The sequence below is a fragment of the Mobula hypostoma genome, chromosome 11 (assembly GCF_963921235.1).
Source record: "Mobula hypostoma chromosome 11, sMobHyp1.1, whole genome shotgun sequence".
NCBI classification, from domain to species: Eukaryota; Metazoa; Chordata; class Chondrichthyes; order Myliobatiformes; family Myliobatidae; genus Mobula; species Mobula hypostoma.
In genome coordinates, this window is record NC_086107.1 from 16,377,758 (window position 1) to 16,399,277 (window position 21,520).

At 43.5% G+C, this 21,520-nt stretch overlaps 1 protein-coding gene across 1 annotated transcript in view; it reads left to right on the forward strand.

Annotated features, from left to right (window-relative positions):
* The first annotated feature begins 10,488 nt into the window (after window positions 1–10,488).
* dhcr7 (7-dehydrocholesterol reductase) overlaps window positions 10,489–21,520 on the forward strand; it is a 36,013-nt gene continuing 24,981 nt past the window's right edge. Inside the window, exon 1 of the mRNA XM_063061707.1 lies at window positions 10,489–10,600. Coding sequence (XP_062917777.1) covers window positions 10,494–10,600 — 107 coding nt within the window. The 5' untranslated portion in view covers window positions 10,489–10,493. The remainder of the gene's footprint in view (window positions 10,601–21,520) is intronic.

Sequence of the window (21,520 nt, forward strand, 5' to 3'; positions counted from 1 at the left end):
AGTGTGCTCGGCAAGCTGTCTTCCTGATTCCCGTAAGTGATACTACACTGTACATACATTATTTCTACTTTATATAATCTGTGTATTTTTACGTGTTATTTGGTATGATTTGGCAGCTTCATAGCTTAAAGGTTAATGGAGAGAGTGTTTTTGCCAACAGTGCTTGCGTGAGATTTTCTGCCGAGAGCGCTTGCGCCATGTTTTTGCCGATGGTGCTTGCATGAGATTTTCACTACAGAGGACAGTGCCAGCAATGATTGTGGAAAAGTATTTCTACTTTATATAGGCTGTGTATTTATCATATCATTCCTGCTTTTACTATATGTTACTGTTATTTCAGGTTTTATGTGTTATTTGGCATGATTTGTTAGGTTATTTTTGGGTCTGCGAACGCTCACGAAATTTTCCCATATAAATAAATGATAATTGCTTCTTCGCTTTATGACATTCCGGCTTACGAACCGTTCGATAGGAACACTGTACCTTCGGATGGCGGGGGAAATCTGTATTGAAATTTATTTCAAGGGTGAATAGAACATAAAAACAAGGAGATAATGCTGAGGGTTAATAAGACACTAGTCGGGCCACACTTGGAGTATTGTCAACAGTTTTGGGCACCATATCTCAGAAAGGATGTGTTGTCATTGGAGAGAGATTGGAGGAGGTTCACGAGGATGATTCCCGGAATGAAGGGGTTAACATATGAGCATTTGGCAGCTTTGGGCCTGTACTGGTAGAGAGAGTTTTATTTGGGTTTTCTTTAGCGCTGGAAATGGTTACATCCTGACACGCGGGACAGAAGCAAGGTCGCATTGTGTATTCCACGGACCAGCAAACACCGGCCGGCTTAGCGAACAGAGCGGTGGACACCCCTGCTGAAATTCCAAGGAAAACACACAGAGGGGGATCACAAAGCCGAGGAAAGAGGACTGGGTCGAGACAACAGAGACTTTTGGAGAAGAGGAGTTTGGTGGGTAATACCGTTCTGGCTGACCGGAAGTGCACTGAGAGCGGTAAGAGTAAAGGAATTGGGTGCTTACTGTTCTGGCTAACAACGATGGTGCAATCCAGGGCATATTACGATTGAGGAATGCGTTTGCAGACTGGATACTGAACTTTTTACTGTTGGACTTTGGCCACATTCCATCGTGATACAACACTTGGCGGCACGGGAGGTCGTTCCTACCTGTGGCCATCGAACGTGCAGCTCCTTCCATGGAGGGTCAGACACCCTGAGCCAATAGACTGGTCCTGGACTTATTTTCCATCTGGCACAGTTTTGCATTTTGTTGTTTGATTGTTGGAGGTTTTTGTATTGCTATATTTACGCTCTATTCTTGGTTGGTGCGGCTGTAATGAAACCAAATTTCCCTCGGGATTAATAAAGTATATCTATCTATCTATCTCACTGGAATTTAGAATGCGTGGGGATCTCATTGAAATTTATTGAATATTGAAAGGATTAGATAAGGTGGATGTGGAGAGGATGTTTCCTGTGGTAGGGTATCCAGAACAAGAGGGCACACCCTCAAAGTTGAGGGACGACGTTTAAGAACAGAGTTAAGGAAGAATTTTTTTTAGCCAGAGAAGAGTAAACCTGTAGAATGCTCTGCTACAGACTGCAGTGAAGGCCAAGTCAGTGTATATATTTAAGGCGGAAGTTGATCGCTTCCTGATCAGTCAAGGCATCAAAGGATATGGCGAGAAGGCAGGTGTATGGGGTTGAGTGGGATCTGGGATCAGCCATGATGGAATGGCGGAGCAGACTCGATGGGCTGAATGGCCTAATTCTGCTCCTATGTCATGGTCTAAACCTTTCTGTGTCTTATTTAAAAGTCCATAAGATACGGAAGCAGAAAGGCCATTGGCCCATCAAGTCTGCTCCATCTATCTCTCTCTCTCAACCTCATGCTCCTGTCTTCTTGCCCTCTCCTTATAAACCTCTGACGCCCTACTAATCATGTACACATCAACCTCCACTTCAGATGTCCCCAATGACTTGGTCTCTGCAGTCATCTTTTGATCCTATGTGATTTTCAGTTTTAATCTTTTTTTTCACAACTTGCCCCATTATTTCAAATGATCCTTGCAGATGTACCCTGTGATCTGTCATCATCCCATTTAGAATTACGTTCTCATGTTTATATTGCTTTGCTTTTCCCTTCCTTTCAAAAAATACCACTTCTTATTTCTCTGCTTTAAATTACACCTGCCATCTATCTGACTATAGTAGTAGATTTCAGAATTTCTGAAGGCTGGCGGAATAGTCACGAGAGGTTAACCTGTCGTTCTAAGGTGAGTGTGAGGCCTCCGTCAGTCCAGGTTGACCATGGATAGTGCATCCGTGCTATCTAGGTCTGAAAGCCGGGGTAGTACAATATGGAGAGCCAGCTGTTGCCCACGTAGCAAGCTCCCTCTCCACGCAGCTGATAAACCCAAAGCAACAGCAGAGACTGATACCGTTCGGCATTGGACTCCACGAAGGACTGCCTTAGAGGCTCCAGCTTTGGATTTTTTATTCCTCGGAGTTTACTCCCAAGGCCTTCCCCATGGGTGGGTATAGCCGCAGGACAGCAGAGGTTTGAAATCAGAGCTTTCCTTCTCCTAGATGAATTGCCAACCCCATCTGCCCGAAGTGATTGGTTTTAAGGTGCCAGTAACCCACCACTGCCCCCTTCTACTGTTAGTAGAAAAGATTCTGCTGGGCTTAGTAGCTAAGCCACACCTGAAGGCCAGGAGCTGGACTTGGTTGTCAGAGGCTATTTGAGGTGCACACCATTGCGAGCATTTAATTGTTAGTGGGAACTTGTATCCCCACTATCACCACCTTCTATAATAACATTGAGGAACCATCCACTCTAAGGTATAAATGTTAGACTGGTAATAAACCATTCTTATTAGATTATGAAGACACACAGTCCTCTTTTATTGTCCTTTAGTAATGCTTGCATTAAGAAATGATACAATATTTCCTCCGCTGTGATATCACAAAACACAGGACAGACCAAGACTGAAAAAAACTAACAAAACCACATAATTATAACAATACCATAACTTGATGAAGAAGTCCATGAGCACAGTTAAAAGCTCAAAGTCTCTCAAATGTCCCACATCTCATGCAGACGGGAGAAGGAAGAAAAACTCTCCCTGCCATGCCGACCACAGTCTGAGTCTGAGTCATCCGAAAACTTCGAGCCTCTGATCAGCTCTCCGACACCGAGTACTGAGCGCCATCTCTGTCTGACCAATTCGACCTCAATCTCGGTCGCCAACAGCAGGCAAAACCGGGGATTTTGAGGCCTTCCCTCCAGAAGATTCCCGACCGCGTAGTAACAACAGCAGCGAACTGGCGTTTCAGAAATTTCTCCAGATGTTCCTCTGTGCTTTCACATCTGTCTCCATCAAATCAGAATTGTCCACAGCCCCTATTTAACGGATACAATATCATTTTTCACCGGAGGGCTGCGTACGCACGGCGCGCTGCTCTCTCTCCTCCCACCTTAAAGTCTCTTGGTACCAACTAAATTGCAATTAAAGTCACTTGGTACCAGCTAAATCTATTGAGTTACCCGACTGGATGTTAACCGTGTACTTTGTGGCATGTATTGCCAAAGTTATAATCTTGTTACATAGAACAATACAGCACTGTCACAGGCCTTCAGCCCACTGTGTCTGTGCTGAGCACAATGCAGAATTAAACTAAACCTCTTTAACCTGTATATGTCCTATATCCCTGTAAAGTCATGTCTTTATCTTACAGCCAATATCAGATGTGCTTTCACCACCATCCTGGCAGTTTATTCCAGAAACCTACCACTCCCTATGTGTAAATAATACCAAAAAAAAAAGTCCTGCATATACCCTTGAAACTTTCCCCCCCCCATCTCCCCCTCTAGTATTTGACGTTCCTACTCTAGGAGGAAAAAAAAAACCTTTGACTCTCTATCCTGTCTCTCAAAATCTTTGAAACTTCTTTCAGGTCTTTAATCCGGGCAGCATCCTGGAAAACCTTTTTGGCACCTTCTCCAAAACCTCCACATCTTTCCAATAAGTGGCGGTGGGGGAAGCTGGGTGCAGAATTGCACACAGTATTTCAAGTCTGGCCAAACCAAAGTTTTATATAGTTGTAACATGAATATTGAGTTTTGTTCTGTGGCCAAGAGAGTGGCTGCATAGAGGTGTTGATATTTCCTGTAATGTTTGTAGTTGTTTTGTTGGAGGAGATGTATGCCATGCGCTGTGGCAGTGACTCACATTATTTTGTGCATTTGTTCCATTCATTAAGTACACTTGGAAAGACACAACCTAGATAATATTCCTGACTAGAATTGTCAACTATCTGGATTGATACTGATCTAACATCTGGGTAGAAAAATCAAAAATGCTGGAAATATTTAGCATGTTGGGCAGCATATACGGGGGAGAGAAAATCAGTAAATGTTACAGGTCGGACTCTTCAAAATATGGCCCCGCCAACACTTTCTTAAACTTAACATTTACCTTTTTATAATCTCCATCCCAATTCTCATCAAGGCTCTCTGACTTGAAATGTTGATTCTGTTTCATGCTCCATAGATGCTGCCTGACTTACTAAACATTTTGTTTGTCGTTCAGGGTTCTAAAATGTACAGTTTTTTTGATTGCCAGATCTGTGTTGCATGATTCAGCTTTTAGTCACAAGATTTGACAAAACACTTGGCAACGAGTTATCAGTTTTACTCTGATAATACATGTAAAGGTATGGCATTGAAAACAGCTTTGATAAGTTGATCTAGCCCTACTGCTAATTTTATCTCTTGGTGTTGTTGAAGTTGGATACTCTTCTAAACTGCAGAACAAGACTTGCGTTCATGAAGATAGATATGTATTAGATAAATGCTCATGTTGGTTGAATTGTTGGAAGAAAATAGTGACAACATTATAATCTGAGCTACAAGTACAAACAGGTGCCATGTCTCAAGATTACAAGCTGATTTTGAGCCAATAGATAACCATGATAGCAACGGCACCAATGGACTGACTATTTTAATAATTTTATTGAGATACAGCATGGAATTGGCCTTATGAGCCACGCTGCCCAGCAAACACACACGTGTGTAAGTGAAAAACAAGCCATCTTTTCCCAGCTTCAGATCTTTCCAAAGTCAGTGAAGTACTTTTAAAGTGTAGTCAGTGATGTAACATGTTATATTTTACCACTTTATACATTCTGACCTTGTTCAGATTCAAGGGTGCTCCTAATACCCCGTAAGACCTTTAAGGGTTTTAAAATGCAAAATTCCCCCCCCCTCCACAATCCCTGGAAGTCCCTGTCCCATCACCCCCTCACTGTTCAAAGTGTGCAGGAAGCATTGCTTACCTCAAGTGCATGGAAACTCTGATAAACGGCAGAGAGGCTGTAACAGCTGACAGACCATCTGCCTGCCTGCACAAGTACTTCCTGTCCATCTAGTAAAATCTGCAGGGCTGATGTTGGTTGTTTACCACAGGGCCAGAATGGGAGGAAATTACTCTTGATCCTGAACGGCAATCTTGAGAAAAGTTGATCAGTTCATTGCTGCTTGACCTGCTGAGTTCCTCCAGCATTTTGTGTGTTGGTTTTGAGCATGTTATAAAGCTGATATAAATGCAAATCTGTTCTTTATCCTTCTGTTCAATAATTAATTTGTTCTCGCTTACCATCCTTTCACCATGGTTATTTTAAGCAATTCCTGATGAATGAAGACAGAATGCAAAGAGCCAAACAAAGATTAAAAATGGGATGAAGATTAGCTTTATTTGTCACACGTACATCGAAACATACAGTGAAATGCATCATTTCACCTCAATAACCGACACAATCCGACTATTGTCCTGGGGACAGCCTACAAGTGCCACCATAATTACATTGCCAACACAGCATGCCCAGAACTTACTAACCCTAACCCATACGTCTTTTGGGAGGAGAGAAGGCAAGACGATGGGGTTGGGAGGGATACTAAATCAATCATGATGGAATAGCGGAGCAGACTTGATGAGCTGAATGGCCTAATTCAGCTGCTGTGTGTTTTGGTCTTAAACCTACAGTCACGTGGAGAAAGAACAAACTCCTTACAGACAGCAGCTGGAATCAAACTCCGATCTGTGATTGCTGGTGCTGTAAAGTGATTGTGCTAACCACAATGCTACCGGGCTTCCCAAACTAAAGTGGCAAAGTCTCACCTTCTCTCAGCTCATATCACACCACTTGTGTCACTCATTCTTTCCGGTTCACCAACCTATTCATGTCTTTAGCTTTTGTTTGTTCTTTGAAACAGACTAATGAAAAGTTCGTTAGGGAGTATCCTGGAGTTTTGTGATCATATCAGATATTTATCAGTATCATCAGGTGCCATGCCCAGTTTGAGCTTTGATTGCCATGGCGTACACGCTCCTGTTTCGGGTCAAGTGGATCAATTCATTGGTGTTCATTTCCAGTTCTCTGGCTGCTGTCTCCATCATCATTTGTCTTTGCCTTCCTCTTGCTTTCTACCCTTCAATCTTTCCCATAATTACTGTGCATTCTAACTCCTCTTTCCTAATCACATGTCCAATGAAGTCACGTTGCCTTTTCATGATCTGATACACTATTTCTCTTGTGCTTGCTCTGTTCATGACATCCTCTACCTAATTTGTTTCTTCCATGATATTCTTTGCATCCTCCTCAAAAACCACATCTCTGCTGCTTCAATTTGTTTCCTCATGTTACTAGACATTGTCCAACATTCTGAGCCATATAACATAACTGGATAAACGTAATATTTCAGTGCTCTGAGGCAGGTTGTCAGATACTAATTCAAGCAAAAACCAGTTTTCAGTTCTTATTATAAACTGCAAGCAGTAAATTGAAATTAAACTGGCCCACACATTAAGGGATATGGTTTGCAAAAGCTTGCATACGCATCAGACAATGGGGTTGTGTTAATTGCCAGTTGCAATCCAGGCAACTATGGATTTGGGTAATTTGCATCGTTGCAAGTGAGTTCAGGGAAGCTTGCAATTATCAAAGGTACTTGAACTTTGAGGTTTCTCCCAGTGTAAATATGTAACTCAAAGGAAGCATTGTCAAGCCAAAGTATTGAACAGTATTATTGTTTATTGAAACTGCATTGAGTCACCTTTGATATTAAGGGTATAAAAATGTGATGTATTTCTGGGTTTGTGAGCCTCCACCAAGAATGTCTTCAGAATATCGTCTGCTTGTTGTGCTGAATCAAGACTTCTCCGTATAAATCACCAACTTGACCGTCTCTCCAGTGACTTCAGTCACAGTCACAACAAGGCTATCTGTGTCGACGATTAACTCTAATTTCTTTCTTCATGTACCATACTTCACTTGCTGAGCACACTTACCATTTCTTTTTTTTCTGGCGCATGCCTGTGTGCGTGCGTCCGTGATGATGGCTTTTTCATGACTTTTACAAGGCACGGAGCGAGAGAGAGACTGTATAGTGCACCACTCCTCACACAGACATTTTCACAGTATTTTCCCTTTATTTTATGAGGTCGAGCTGCGTTCTCGACACTCAACCCGGCACAGATGGAAAGCAAACTCGGGGGTGGACCCGACTAGTTTCGAACCCGGGAACCTCTGCTCCCGGGTTCGGCGCCGATGTCGTTGTGTCACCAGCCCGCCCCACACTTACCATTTCTATTTTTTTTGTAGTTTTTTCAGATTCTTCAATAGTGTGCTCTTGTTGTACAATACTTTGCTGTGACATCACTTGTTGAGCCCAAAAGCCACTGAAATAGGGTAAGGACTGGCTTTGGTATAAAAGTGTCCACCCTGACTGGGAGTTTGAAAGGATTTGGTGTATCACTAGCGACTCTAGCAAATTTCTATTCGTGTACCATGATCTATGCACTTCGCGTCTGCGAGCTTTGTGGCGATTTGCCCATGATATGATGAGCTGAGGCTTTGGTATGATATGAGGCTTTGCTCCCACTCTGGCTGCTTTGGGATTCGGATCTATGGACACAATTCGGTTCGGATTGCTGTTGTTTGCTTCTATTATTTGCATGGTTTGTGTTTTTTTTCTCTTTTTCCCTATCGGGTGTCGGTCTTTTTTTTAAATTGGGTTCATTCTGGTTTCTTGCTTTGTGGCTGCCAGTAAGCAGACGAATCTCAAGGTTGTATAATTTATACATACTTTGATAATAAATATACTTTGAACCCTTTGAGAACGTTCCAACTGGTTGCATTACCATCTAATGTACAGGACTGGAAAAAGCTGCAGAGAGTTGTAAACTCAGGCAGGTCCATCATGGGCTCTAGCCTCCCCACCATTGAGGACATCTTCAAAAGGCAGTGCCCCACCTCACAGGATATGTCTCCTCTCATTGCTACCATCGGGGAAGGGATACAGAACCTTGAAGGCCCACACTCAGAGTTTTAAGAACAGCTTCTCCTCTACAATCAAATTTCTGAATGGTCCATGAACGCTCTCATAATTTTGCTCACTTTTGAACTGCTTATTTTTTTCAATATATTTCTTATTGTAAATTAAAGTATTGTTTTATGTACTGCTGCCACAAAAGAACAAATTTTATGACATGTTAGTGATAATAAACCTGATTTTTGATTCTGTTTGTTGTTGTTTTCTATTTACTTCAGGGATGTGGACAAATATAATTATTTATCCATCCTTAATTGCCCCTAAACTAGGGGGCTGTTATGAGTCAGGTATGTTGGGTCTGCAGTCGCATTATAGCCTGAAGGATGTTGGTGTACCAGATATTTTTTATTATGGCAATCCAATCATTACCAAGAATAACCTTGTTTTTTTTTAAAATTCTGAAGTAACTTACTGACATGAATTAATTTAAATACTTGCCATGGTGGGATTTAAGCTTCTTTCAAGAAAAAAGTCCACATTTTTGGTTGCTTGGCCAGTAACTAATCCTCTGCCCAACCATGAAGATACAAGGGTCTACAGATGCAATAGTATGGAACAAAAAAAAAACAAAATATTGGAGGAACTACAGGAAGTAGGTCAGGCAGCAACTGTGAAGGCAGAAGAACGGTTGACGAATTGGGTTGAGACTCTACACTGGGCCCTGAAACCATCCGTTGGTCTCCACAGATACAGTCTAACCCACTGGGTTCCTCCAGCAGTTTTACTTCCACTCTACTCAACCATACTGCTCAATATCTTCCCATAATAGGTTGTCCACACCACTCTCAGTCTCCTTTTTCTCCCTCTGTCCCTCTGACTATACCCCTTGCCCATCCTCTGGGCTTTCCCCCCCCCCCTTTTCCTTCTCCCTAGGTCTCCTGTCCCATGATCCTCTCATATCCCTTTTGCCAATCACCTGTCCAGCTCTTGGCTCCATCCCTCCCCCTCCTGTCTTTTCCTATCATTTTGGATCTCCCCCTCCCCCTCCCACTTTTAAATCTCTTACTAGCTCTTTCTTCAGTTAGTCCTGACGAAGGTCCTCGGCCCGAAACGTTGACTGTACCTCTTCCTAGAGATGCTGCCTGGCCTGCTGTGTTCACCAACTTTGATGTGTGTTGCTTGTATCTCCCATAATAGGTTGTCCACACCACCCTACCTCCCTCTATCGATACTGCCAGCTAGTCATCAAGCTAATGACTGCAGTCCTGCCTTCTTTTCTACCATACCCCACCTGACAATTGTTCCCCCAAAGCGCCCCGTTCTACAATCTTCTCCTCGATCCTAGCCCAGTCAGTTCTCGAGCTGACCTTCCAGAGCCATTTGATCTTCTCCTCAGTTGTTGCTACCTTCTGCAACGGTGTGGAGCTGTGAAGGAAAGGCTCCATACTGCAGGGTGCTATGGATCTGATATTTCTCAGATTATTTGTGGCTCCCCTTCGGGAGTACACTCAAGTGGATCAGGCAAGATTTGCAAACCTCAGTGTACTGTGTAATGAATTGATCTGTATGAACAGTATGCAAGGCAGGTTTTTCACTGCACATCGGACAGTAACTCAGATATTTGTCATATTTATAACATCTAGATTTTAGGATTTAAAGATTAGATTTATCTGTCACATATGGGTCCAAGCACACGGTGAAATGTGCGGTTTGCACCAGCGAGGATTGTGCTAGGCAGCCAGCAGGTGTCGTCACGCTTCCAGAACCAACATTGCATGCCCACAACTCACTAACTCCATGTGGGAGGAAACCAGAGCACCCAGAGGAAACCCACACGGTCACGGGGAGAGCGTACAAGCTCCTTACAGACAGTGGCAGGAATTGAACCCTGATCTTACTGCTGGCGCTGTAATTGTCTTGCGCTAACCACTATGGTACCATGTCATCATTTACAGATTTAGTTCAACTGAGCATTATATTGTACACTTGATCTTCAGGTTGGTCTTCCACTGAGGTCCTCTCACGGGTCAAATTAGCAATCACAGTGACTTGTTTATGCAACAAGCTTCTGAAGTTGTGAATAATAACTGTTTCCACACAAGTCAACCTTCAGCTCTCTTTCCTTCTTTAACAGGCACCATGATATCTACAGAGTCTTCAGATGCCGTGAAAAGGCAAAGGAAGGATTCTGGAAGTGGAGGCGATCCCGATGAGAAGAAACATCTGGGGCAATGGGGCAGGGCCTGGTAAGAAAATGTATATAATATTTAAACATGCAGGAAATTGGCAGCGGGAGACTTCATTAATGTCATTCTAGGCTGGTGTAAATGGTAATGTTAAATGGACTTCACTGTGAATTTTGCCTTAATTGAATTTGAAAGTATTTTGTACTTAAAGTAGTGGTTTGGTGTTTTAAGGGTTTTTATTTCCATTGGACCTTTCTTGTACATCGCAGGAGGCCCAAGAGGCCAAACAGGAGGTGGCTAAATGGAGAGTTAGAGTTAATTGAGCTGTATGAAGTTATAAAAGGCCCGGTGAAAGTGAAAGCAGACCTGTTTCCGTTATCAGAAAGATCAGTAATTCAGGAAGGAGGGTTAAATTGGATTAGAGAGGAGCTGAAGACAAATCTTTCCACCTAGTGGAGAATAGGAGCACGAGAAATGGCTGAGGCAGAAACTGTTGCAACATTTGATGGGTACTCACCATTACGGATACAGATCAAAACTGGAAAGGGGCCATCTTTTGAGATACAAATTTCAAAGATTCTGTAGACAGAGTGGTGGACACATCAGAACTGATAATCGGGGATACTGGGTAAAGTCACAGATAGGAAGGAAAGGACCAATAAGGAAGGGCAAAAAAAAAGAACAATGAGAAGTCTCTCTCTTTGCCACAAGCATGCTGAGGCAGCAGCTGCATGCTTCAAGTGAGGTGTGACCACAAAGACTGAGGTATTTTTAATTTAATGAAGGGTTATCTGAATTGAAGCCTCCTTAAGTCAAAGCACTAGTAGCTTTATACATAGGACCAAAAGACATAGGAGCTGAATTAGTCCATTTTGGTTCATCAAGTCTGCTTTACCATTCGATCACAGCTGATTTGTATTCCCTCTCCTGCCTTCTCCATGTAATCTTTGACACCCTGACTATTCAAGAACCTATCAACCTCCGGTTTAAATATACCCAGCAACTTGACCTCCATATCTGTCTGTGGCAATGAATTCCACAGATTCATCACACTCTGGCTAAAGAAATTCCAACTCATCTCTGTTCTAAAGGGATGGCCTTCTATTCTGAGACGGTGCCCCCTGGTTATAGACTCTCTAACTATCAAATTCATTCTCTCCATGTCTTCTCCATCCAGGCCTTTTAACAGTTACCTCCAACCAGTGACACAATTGTTGCCAGTCTCCGGACCGGTGATACAGAGTGGATCCAGACCTTGGATTTCACCACCAACGACTCCAGTTCCTGTGACACTGGAAACATTCACACCACAAATTGTGTGGCCTCTAACTCCAGCTCTAACCTGGACTTCAACCGGCAGCATGTCCGGGCTGAAACTTACTATGCTGCCATTGCCCCCCAGGTTCTTTAGTCCCCCAACACCACTCTCCAACCCAGGTCTCTCAGGCTCCATTTGGGTTTTCAAAGCCTCCATCTTCCTCCCACCCAATCTCCCTGAAAAACCCAACCCTCCTCTCTCTTTAGGCACTTCTTACCAGCCCATAAGCCTCCACACCCAACACATCATTCTCCACATCTTCAAGTGGATCCTACCACCAAACACATCTTTACCTCCCACCCGCCCCCCCCCTTTCCACTTCACACAGGAATCGCTCCCCCTTTGATTCCCTTGTCCATTTGTCCTTCCCCACTAATCTCCCTCCCGGCACTTCCATGCAAGTGGCCAAAGTGCTACATCTGCCCATTCACCTCCTCCCTCACCTCCACTCAGGGCCCCAAACAGAACTGGGTGAGGCAGCACTTCACCTGTGAATCTCCTGGGGTCACCTGTTGTGCCTGCTCCTGATGCGGCCTCCTCTACACTGGTGAGATCCTTTGTAAATTGGGGGACCTCTTAGTCGAGCACCTCTGCCCCTTCGGCCAAAAGCGGAACTTCCCGTTGGCCAAACTATTTAATTCCGATTCCCATTCTGACATATCGGTTCATGGCCTCCTCTTGTGCCACAATGAGACCTGCAGCAGGGTGGAGGAGCAGCCTCTTGTATTCTGTTTGGGTAGCCTCCAACTTGATGGCATGAATAATAATTTCTCCTTCTGGTTTAAAAAAAATTCCTCCTCATACCCTCTTGTTCTATTCCCCACTCTGCCCCTTATCTCTTTCTTCTCACCTGCCTATCACCTCCCTGGGTACCCTTTCTCCTATAGTCCACTCTCCTCTCCTATTAGATTCCTTCCTCTCTAACCTTTTACTTTTCCTACCCACCTGGCTTCATCTATCATCTTCTAGCTATCCTCTTTCCCTTCCCCCACCTTTTTATTCTGTCATTTTCCCCCTTCCTTCTCTGTCCTGATGAAGGGTCTCACTCTGAAGTGTTGAGTCTTTATTTTTTTTCAATAGATGCTGCCTGACCTGATGAGTTCCAGCATTTCGTGTGTGTTCCTTTCAATATTTGATGACTCAGCAGGTTTTAATCTCCAGGAAGTACAGGCCCAGAGCTATCAAACACTCCTCAGGTGTTAACCCTTTCATCTTTGGGATCATTGTTGTAAACTTCCCCAAACTCTGTCCAACCCAACCTCCCCCTCGTACCCCAGCTGTTACTCATTTTTATGCACACATTCTTTCTCTCACTCTCCTTTTTCTCCCTCTGTCCCTCTGAATATACCTCTTGCCCATCCTCTGGGTCACCCCCCCCCCGTCTTTCTTCCCGGACCTCCTGTCCCATGATCCTCTCGTATCCCCTTTTGCCTATCACCTGTCCAGCTCTCGGCTCTATCCCTCCCCCTCCTGTCTTCTCCTATCATTTTGCATCTCCCCCTCCCCCTCCAGCTTTCAAATCCCTTACTCACTCTTCCTTCAGTTAGTCCTGACGAAGGGTCTCGGCCTGAAACGTCGACTGCACCTCTTCCTATAGATGCTGCTTGGCCTGCTGCGTTCACCAGCAACTTTGATGTCTCTGCTAATACTCAGGTGTTTTTGTAGGAACTAAGCACTTCAAATATAGCCTCAGGCCTTGTCCAGTGTTGTGTTTTTTTTTGGTATCATTGCTGTCCAGACAAGCAAACTGTTGTTTGAAAGTTAACCTCACAAAGTGTAATGAGGAATGGAGTGTGAAATTGAGTTTGATATAGTCAGCAAACAGAAATGATCAATCTATTTCAGCTCGTCCATATTCCAATGGTAGTGTTTTTGAAAACCCTACAGGAAAAAAAAGGATGTTGTTGGAACTGGAGGACCTGAGGAAAGCTTAAAATTGTATAAGACGTTGGTTAGGCCGAATTTTGAGTATTATGTCCAGTTTTGGTCACCTACCTACAGGAAAGATGTAAATAAGATTGAAAGATTGCAGAGAAAATTTGCAAGGGAGGTCACCGGGACTTGAGGACTTGAGTTATAGGGAAAGGCTGAACAAGTTAGGACTTCATTCCCTGGATCTTAGAAAGCTGAGGGTAGATTTGATAGAGGTGTACAAAATTGAAGGGAAGAGATAGGATAAATGCAGACAGACTTTTTCCACTCAGGTTGGGTTTGACTAGAAACCAGAGGTCATGGGTTAAGGGTGAAATGCTTAAGGGGAACACGAAGGGGAGCTTTGTTACTCAGAGATTAGTCAGAGTGTGGAACGAGCTGCCTGTGGAAGTGGTGGATAAGAGGTCATATAAGAGAAATTTGGATAGGTACATGGATGGGACAGGTATTGAGGACAATGGTCTGGTGTAGTTTGGTGGGACTAGGCGGGTTAATGCATCGGCACAGATTAGAAGGGCCAAAGAGCCTGTTTCTGTGCTGTAGTGTTCTACGACTCTATAGTAACTCCTTCATCCCCTCAGTCCTACGAGGGGTGATGATAAATTCGTGGCCTAAGGTAGAAGGAGATGAGTTATATAGCTCTCGTTACATGCACATGCAGTTCAACTCTTTGATTATGCAGGAAGTTTGAAGTTAGTAATTCATCTCCTACCTTAGGCCACAAACTTATCAATCACTCCTGATGAGTTATTAACCTCAAACTTTCTGCATAATCACTCAGAGTTGAACTCATCTCCTTCTATCTTAGGCCACGAATTTATCAATCACCCCTGCTGTGGGCACTTTCTGGAGGTCCAAGATCCGTATGCTTCACACCGCTGGACTAAGTGTGTAAATGTAGGAGGGGACTATGTTGAAAAATAACTGTGCTAAAATTGACTCCCTCTACCTTAGGCCACGAACTTATCAGTCACCCCTCGTATGCTAGAAACGTTCATGTCTGCTTGAGGGAACATAGTGGGACCTCGGTTTGCTGGAGGAACTCAACAAGTTAGGCAGCATTTATAGAGGGGAATAAACAGAATGTTTATTCTCCCCCACCCCCATCTAGATCCTGACTTGCTGAGTTGCTCCAGCATTTTGTGTGTGTTCCTCAGGATTTCTTGCTGCAGAAGCGCATGCGTTTGGGACCTTAACGCCTTACCCAAACGCCTTTGTGTTGCAGCACTTCCTCAAAATTGTGCATGTTAGTTACTGCCCGTTACACTGCTGGGCAGAAATGAAGATCCTCCATCTCTCTGTCCTTGGCCACACAGATATAAAATTCTTCATTGCTGTTACACAATTTATTTTTGACCATGCAGGGTTGTTAGCCCTGAGCTGAACTCCCGAACCTGGAGAATCTGTGGATCAGTGGACCACTCTTAGTCTGGCCTCTACCCTTTGACCTGTTTGGCATGGGTGACCCTACCAAGAGTCATAACACAAGGTCCTGACTCAAGCCAATGTAGCTCTCCGGGTCACTGAGGCACGCAAGCCTCTAAACCATGCATGAGTTCAGATACGATTTTTTTTCACACACAAGTTCTATATTAACATATTTTTACAAGAATTGTGGGAGTACAAGAGTTGTATGGCGCATCTGAATTCGTGTGTGAAAAAATTGATGCATGGAATGTAAAAGGTTGGTCACCCCTCCCCTAAACCCTACAACAAGGTTGTGGTCTTCTTGGAGGATTATACAGGAGGATTGGCGTAAATGTTTGTGCTCAAGCTGTTGGGATTGGGGCTTGAAAATGCACAAAAACTGAAAACTTGTATTGATTATGACTAAATCTACAAAAGAAGAGGATGTGACGAAGTTAGAGCTTATCATTGCAGTTACACAAGGTATAGGCACAAACTTCCCTGCACAGGATCTGTACAACGACAACATGGTTCCTCTGAATAAAGGCAAATTGCACCTGGTGTCTTTATGTCATTCGTCTGAGGTGCACAATGTTGTAATGTCGTGCTCGAGAGGGATAACCAAGAGAATCAAAGAGGATGACGGCTAATGTACAGATAGGAGCAGGAAGGAATGCCAAACAAAATACTGTTAAAACAACTTGTCACACCCGGGATCACACTTCATCAGCACGGCATCATAATCCCACAGCAATCTGAAATGCTGTGAACTATATAGTTCAGATGAGGCCCCCAGGATGGTAATAGCTCTCATTTTGAGCCATCTTCTAATCATTCTTGCTCTGCACCCTACCTGCAATAAATTGGAGGGTGAGTGGAAGGCACTGACAAAGAGCTGGTAGGCAATATTTGACATAAGTGAGGTTACCCACGCCAATCAGATTCAGATTTATATACCACATGTATAATTGACACGTACAGTGAAATGTGTCATTTGTGATTGATTACCATTAATGTTTTGTTATAATTTCTGAACATGACACCTCCCTAGTTTGAATGGCACTCCACAGTATCTCTCCACTGGCATCCTCCAATCACCCAGTTTCCTACAGCTGGTTGCCATTCAGGTAAAATCCAACTCTCTTGCTCAGCAGTCCCTTGAACCTGAGGGTGACTTGCTTCCACTCTAGTTGTAGTTTATTATCATGGGCATACAGTACATACCCAGGGTATAATTGCCACAGAAGTTTGTTTTTTTTTACAGAAGCAATGCACATTACAAACATGACACCATACAGTATATAAACCGAAATTAAAGATTCAAAGATTAGCTTTGTTTGTCACATGTACATCGAAACATAGAGTAAAATGAATCATTTTGTTTCAACTCAGTGCAAGGATTGTGCAGGGGGCAGCCCACAAGCGTTACGTAAACACGAAATAATCTGCAGATGCTGGGATCAAAGCAACACTCACAACACGGTGGAGGAATTCAGCAGGTCGGGCAGCATCTGTGGAAACAATGAGTCCACGTTTCGGGCCGGAACCCTTCGTCAGGACTGAAGAGGGAAGGGGCAGTGGCCCTATAAAGAAGGTGGGGGAGGGTGGGAAGGAGAAGGCTGGTAGGTCCAGTTGAAAAACCAGTAATTTGAAAGACAAAGGGGTGGGGGAGGGGAAGCAGGGAGGTGATAGGCAGGAGAACAATGGGTAGTAGAAGGAGGCAGAATATTGTTTTCCTGCCTATCACCTCCCTGCAGCTCCTTCTACTCAGAGGGTGGTATGGTAGTGTTGCGGTTAGTGTAACACGATTACAGCGCCAGCGATAGGACTGGGGCTCAAATGACCAACCACTCAAAGCGTTTCATCACTGTAGATGTGAGTGCTACCAAGCGACAGTCATTAAGGCAGCTCACATTATTCTTCTTAGGCACTGGTATAATTGTTGCAGTACTGTATAATTAGTACATTAGGCAGCACAAGCTCGTTGGGCCAGAAGGACCTGGTGCTATGCTATAGTTTTCATGACTCTATGACTCTAAAATTTTGGTTATCACATAAAAATTTTTGAGAAAATGAAAAATAATCATTTCCAGTCACTGGACCGGAAGATATAGGAGCAGGGTTAGGCGTTTTGGCCCATCAAGTCTACTCACCATGTCATCATGGCCGATCTATCTTCCTTCTCAGCCCCAACCTCCTGCCTTCTCCCCATATCCATTCATGCCTTGACTAATCAAGAATCTATCAAACTCTTGTCTTAAATATACCCAATGACTTGGCCTCCTCTGCCATCTGTGGCAACAAATTCCACAGGTTCACCACTCTTTACCTCAAGAATTTCCTCCTCATCACCATTCTAAAATGATGTTCCTATATTCTGAGGCTATGTCCTCTGGTCTTAGATTCCCCCACTACAGAAAGTATCCTTTCCACAACCACTGTGTCGAGGCCTTTCAAGATTCGATAGGTTTCAATTGGGTCTCCTCTCAATCTTCTGAACTCCAGTGAATAGAGGCCCAGAGCTATCAAACACTCTTCATATGATGAGCCTTTCAATCCTGGAATCATTTTCATGAGCTACCTTTGAACTCTCTCCGATGTCAGCACATCCTTTCTTTGATATAGGGTCCAAAACTGCTCATAATACTCCAAGTGAGGTCTCACCAGTGCTTTATAAACCCTCATCATTACATCCTTGATTTTATATTCTAGTCATATTCATTGAGGAGTAATCTTTTGGCAGAAAACTAGTGAGAATTCCCTTTCCCTTCATTAGCCTTCATAAGCCTTCATAAGACCTGTTCTGCCCATTTTGATTTGTAGAATAAGTACAACTAAACACTTTGGTAACTGTGATTACACTGTGTAACTGATTAAGTAACTATGTCCAGGCTGGACAGACAGGACTTTAATTTTAATATCTCATCAAACAGTAATTGCCTCCGACAGCAAGGTAGCTCCTCATTACCAGATGGCAGTTGAGATCAATTGTGCATTGAAGTTCTGTAGTTAATCTTTAAAAAACATTTTCAGGTTCAAGTGAGCCAAAAAATTCCTCAAACTATGAATAACAGTTAATTCATAAAGTTTTGTTTTAAAGCTGATATCTTCCAACAAATAAAATTACTTAATCCTGCTCAAATCGTCAATGTTACCAGTCTGCATCCTTAGCAGTATATTTAACTAGTATGTTCCTATTCTTTAAACCATACACTATCTTTTACTATCGTTTAAACAATGCAGCAGTCCTGATGAAGGGTCTCAACCCAAAATGTGGACTATCCATTTTTGTAACTCGCGAGATTACGCAAATGCAAAAAATCCAGAATAACACACAAAAATGCTGGAGGAGCTCAGCAGGTCAGGCCGCATCTGTGGAAAGGAATAAAACTTTGGTGTTTTGGGGCAGGACCTTCAGGGGTCTGTTGCCTGACCTGCTGAGTTCCTCTAGACATTTTTGTGTGTTGCTCTAGATTTCCACCACATCTTCTGTCACCATGATGTTAGCATTGATTTAACCGTTTCTTCTGTATGTGTCAAGAGCAAGATTTTTTAAAACTAAGATTTTTCCAGACAAAGCAATAGCCAAAGAGTTTTATAGTTTTGTCCTGTGGTCGCATAATTTCAGCCTGTGGGACTGGAATCCTCTTCTTATCCAAACAAGTGTACACAGGTGTAAGAAAAATCATGAACATTTGTCAAAACAGCAATGTGAGAATACAAAATAAAACTCAAACTGGCTGAACGTTCAGTTTAATCTTTAGATATGTTTTTTTTAAAATCTTTTCTGCAGCTGCTATCTGAGTTTGAAGTTTGCATTGTAAATACTTCAAGGCACTAAGAAATGTCATGGTGCTTTGTAATGTACTTTGACTATCTTGCCAACCAGTGCCTCTTGTTTTCCCTACAGTCCATTCATGCTTCCTTTGGGATCTGTGTTTCATTGCTGCATGTTATGGGTCTGGAGGGCTTGAGTCACAAGGAGAGGCTGGACAGTCTGAGGTTCCCCCCCCCCCCCCGGGAGCTGAGGGGTGACCCTAGAGAGGCACCTAAAGATCATCACCTAGCATTGGAGAAGGTTGAGAGGAAGTTAGTGATAGAATAGAGCACTACAGTACAGAAACAGGCCCTTTGGACTATGTAGTCTGTGCCAAACTGCTGATCTGCTTAGTCCAATCAACCTGCATGCTCTATACTCCTCCTACTCTTTTAATCTTACTGATTTCTTTCCAGTAGATAGGTGACCAGAACTGCACACACAAATTGGATCTCACCACAATACTCCAAATTGGATTTCACCACCAACATCTTTTTAGCTTCAGCATAATGTCCCAACTCGTGTCCTCAGGAGTTGATTTGATTTATGAGGGCCAGTGTGCCATAAGCTTTCTTTATGACCCCTCGTGTTCAGGAGGTATTGAATACCGAGTCCTTCCGTTTTCTTCTGAGACAGGTTTGTGATAAATACACAACTGTTGGGTAAACGATAGTTTGTGTTTTGTTGACAGCAGATCATGGTCTCTTTTTGGGGCTTTGCAGTTGCTTGGTGGCTGACGGGCGCTGATGCTTTTTTGCTGAAATGGGGAGGGAGGAGTGTGTTGTCTTGCTGCTGTTTGCACGGGGGAGAGGGGGTTTTGGGGTTCTCTGGTGTTCATTCTTTGGGGTTCTGTTTCTCGTGGATGTCTCTGAAGACAAGTATTTCAGGTTGTATACTGTATACCAGCAGTCCCCAACCATGAGGAAACGGATATAATTTGGCGATATGAGTCAGCTGCACCTTTCCTCATTCCCTGTCACGCCCACTGTTGAACTTTAACGCACGCGTCATCCATGTCAGCGCGGGAAGAAGATCAACTCCTCAAGCTTGCAAATGACGGCGGGCTGAAAAGTGTGTTTGACATAACATCTCTGCCGGCATTCTGGATCAAAGTCAAGGCTAAATATCCTGAGATAGCCACGAAAGCACTGAAAACGTTGCTTCCATTTCCAACATATCTCTGCAATGAGTGCAACGAAAACTAAATTGTGGAATAGACTGGACATAAGGAACCTCTTTCGAGTATCGCTGTCTCCCATCACCCCTCGATGGCACTGTCTTGTTGCAGGGAAACAAGCCCAGGGCTCCCTCTGATTCAGTGATATTGGTGTGTTGCAATGATTTTATATGTTCATACGGGGAAAATGTGTGCTGTGTGTTAATATCCAAACGTTACTTAAAATGTTATGATGCTATTGACTTATAAGTGACTTATAACTGACTTATTACTATATTCATGCGAGGAAAACATACGGTGTGTGTTTAATATTAAATTCGTTAGATAAACCCTTTTAGAAACGAAATTGAGTGTATTAGCTACTATCACCTATATTCCGGTCGTGATTAACATCCCCCCCCCCCGTACAAAATCGCCAAAAACTATTTGTAGAAAAAAATCAGCACGTACATGCATGCACACTGGTGCCCGCGCAAGGCTTCATGGTCATGGTAGGCTTTCTCGCGGTAAACACAACGTATTTGACTGCTACTCTTGTCCGTTGGCAACCCTCCCCCCACCCCCGGTCGGCCGGTCCGCAAGAATATTGTCAATATTAAACTGGTCCGCAGTGCAAAAAAGGTTGGGGACACCCTGCCGTATACATTTTCTGATAATAAATGGAACCATTGAATGATTGGATGTACATAACGCGCTTTGTACACTGCCATTGCAAAGCAATCGCAATTCAGTTATTTTGTATTTCAGTTTTCACTGACCCCAACGAAATCCATGTATTGACCCAGTCCATCTTCCCCATTTGCCTTGGCTATTTAGTCTTTAATTTAACATTGTGTTTTATTGGGAGCAGGAGTGCATCCTTGGTCCCAGGTGAGAGAGATTGCCTAGCCTCAAGCTGACTGGAATACTGAACAAACAGCCGGTGTACTGTTACCCATGAAATGGTACAGAACTGTAGCTTTGGAAGGACGATGGGAGGAAAAGAGGTCAAAATCACTCGTATCTTTGGAATTCCATTATTAAAGCGATGAATATTTTTATTTGCTGCACACACACCACAAGATGCTGGAGGAACTCAGCAGGTCAGGCAGCATCTATGGAGATGAATTAGTGGTTGACGTTTTGGGCCAAGACCCTTCTTCAAGACTGGAAAGGAAGGGGGAAGATGCCAGAATGAGAAGGTGGGGGCAGGGGGCAAGAAGGTGAAAGGGAAAGGTAAAGGGCCGGAGAGGAGAAGAAGGAATCTGATGTGGGGGGGTGGGGGTGGGGGAAGAGGGTGGGGGAAGAGGGTGAACCATAGGACAAAGGGAAGGAGGAGGGGATCTAGGG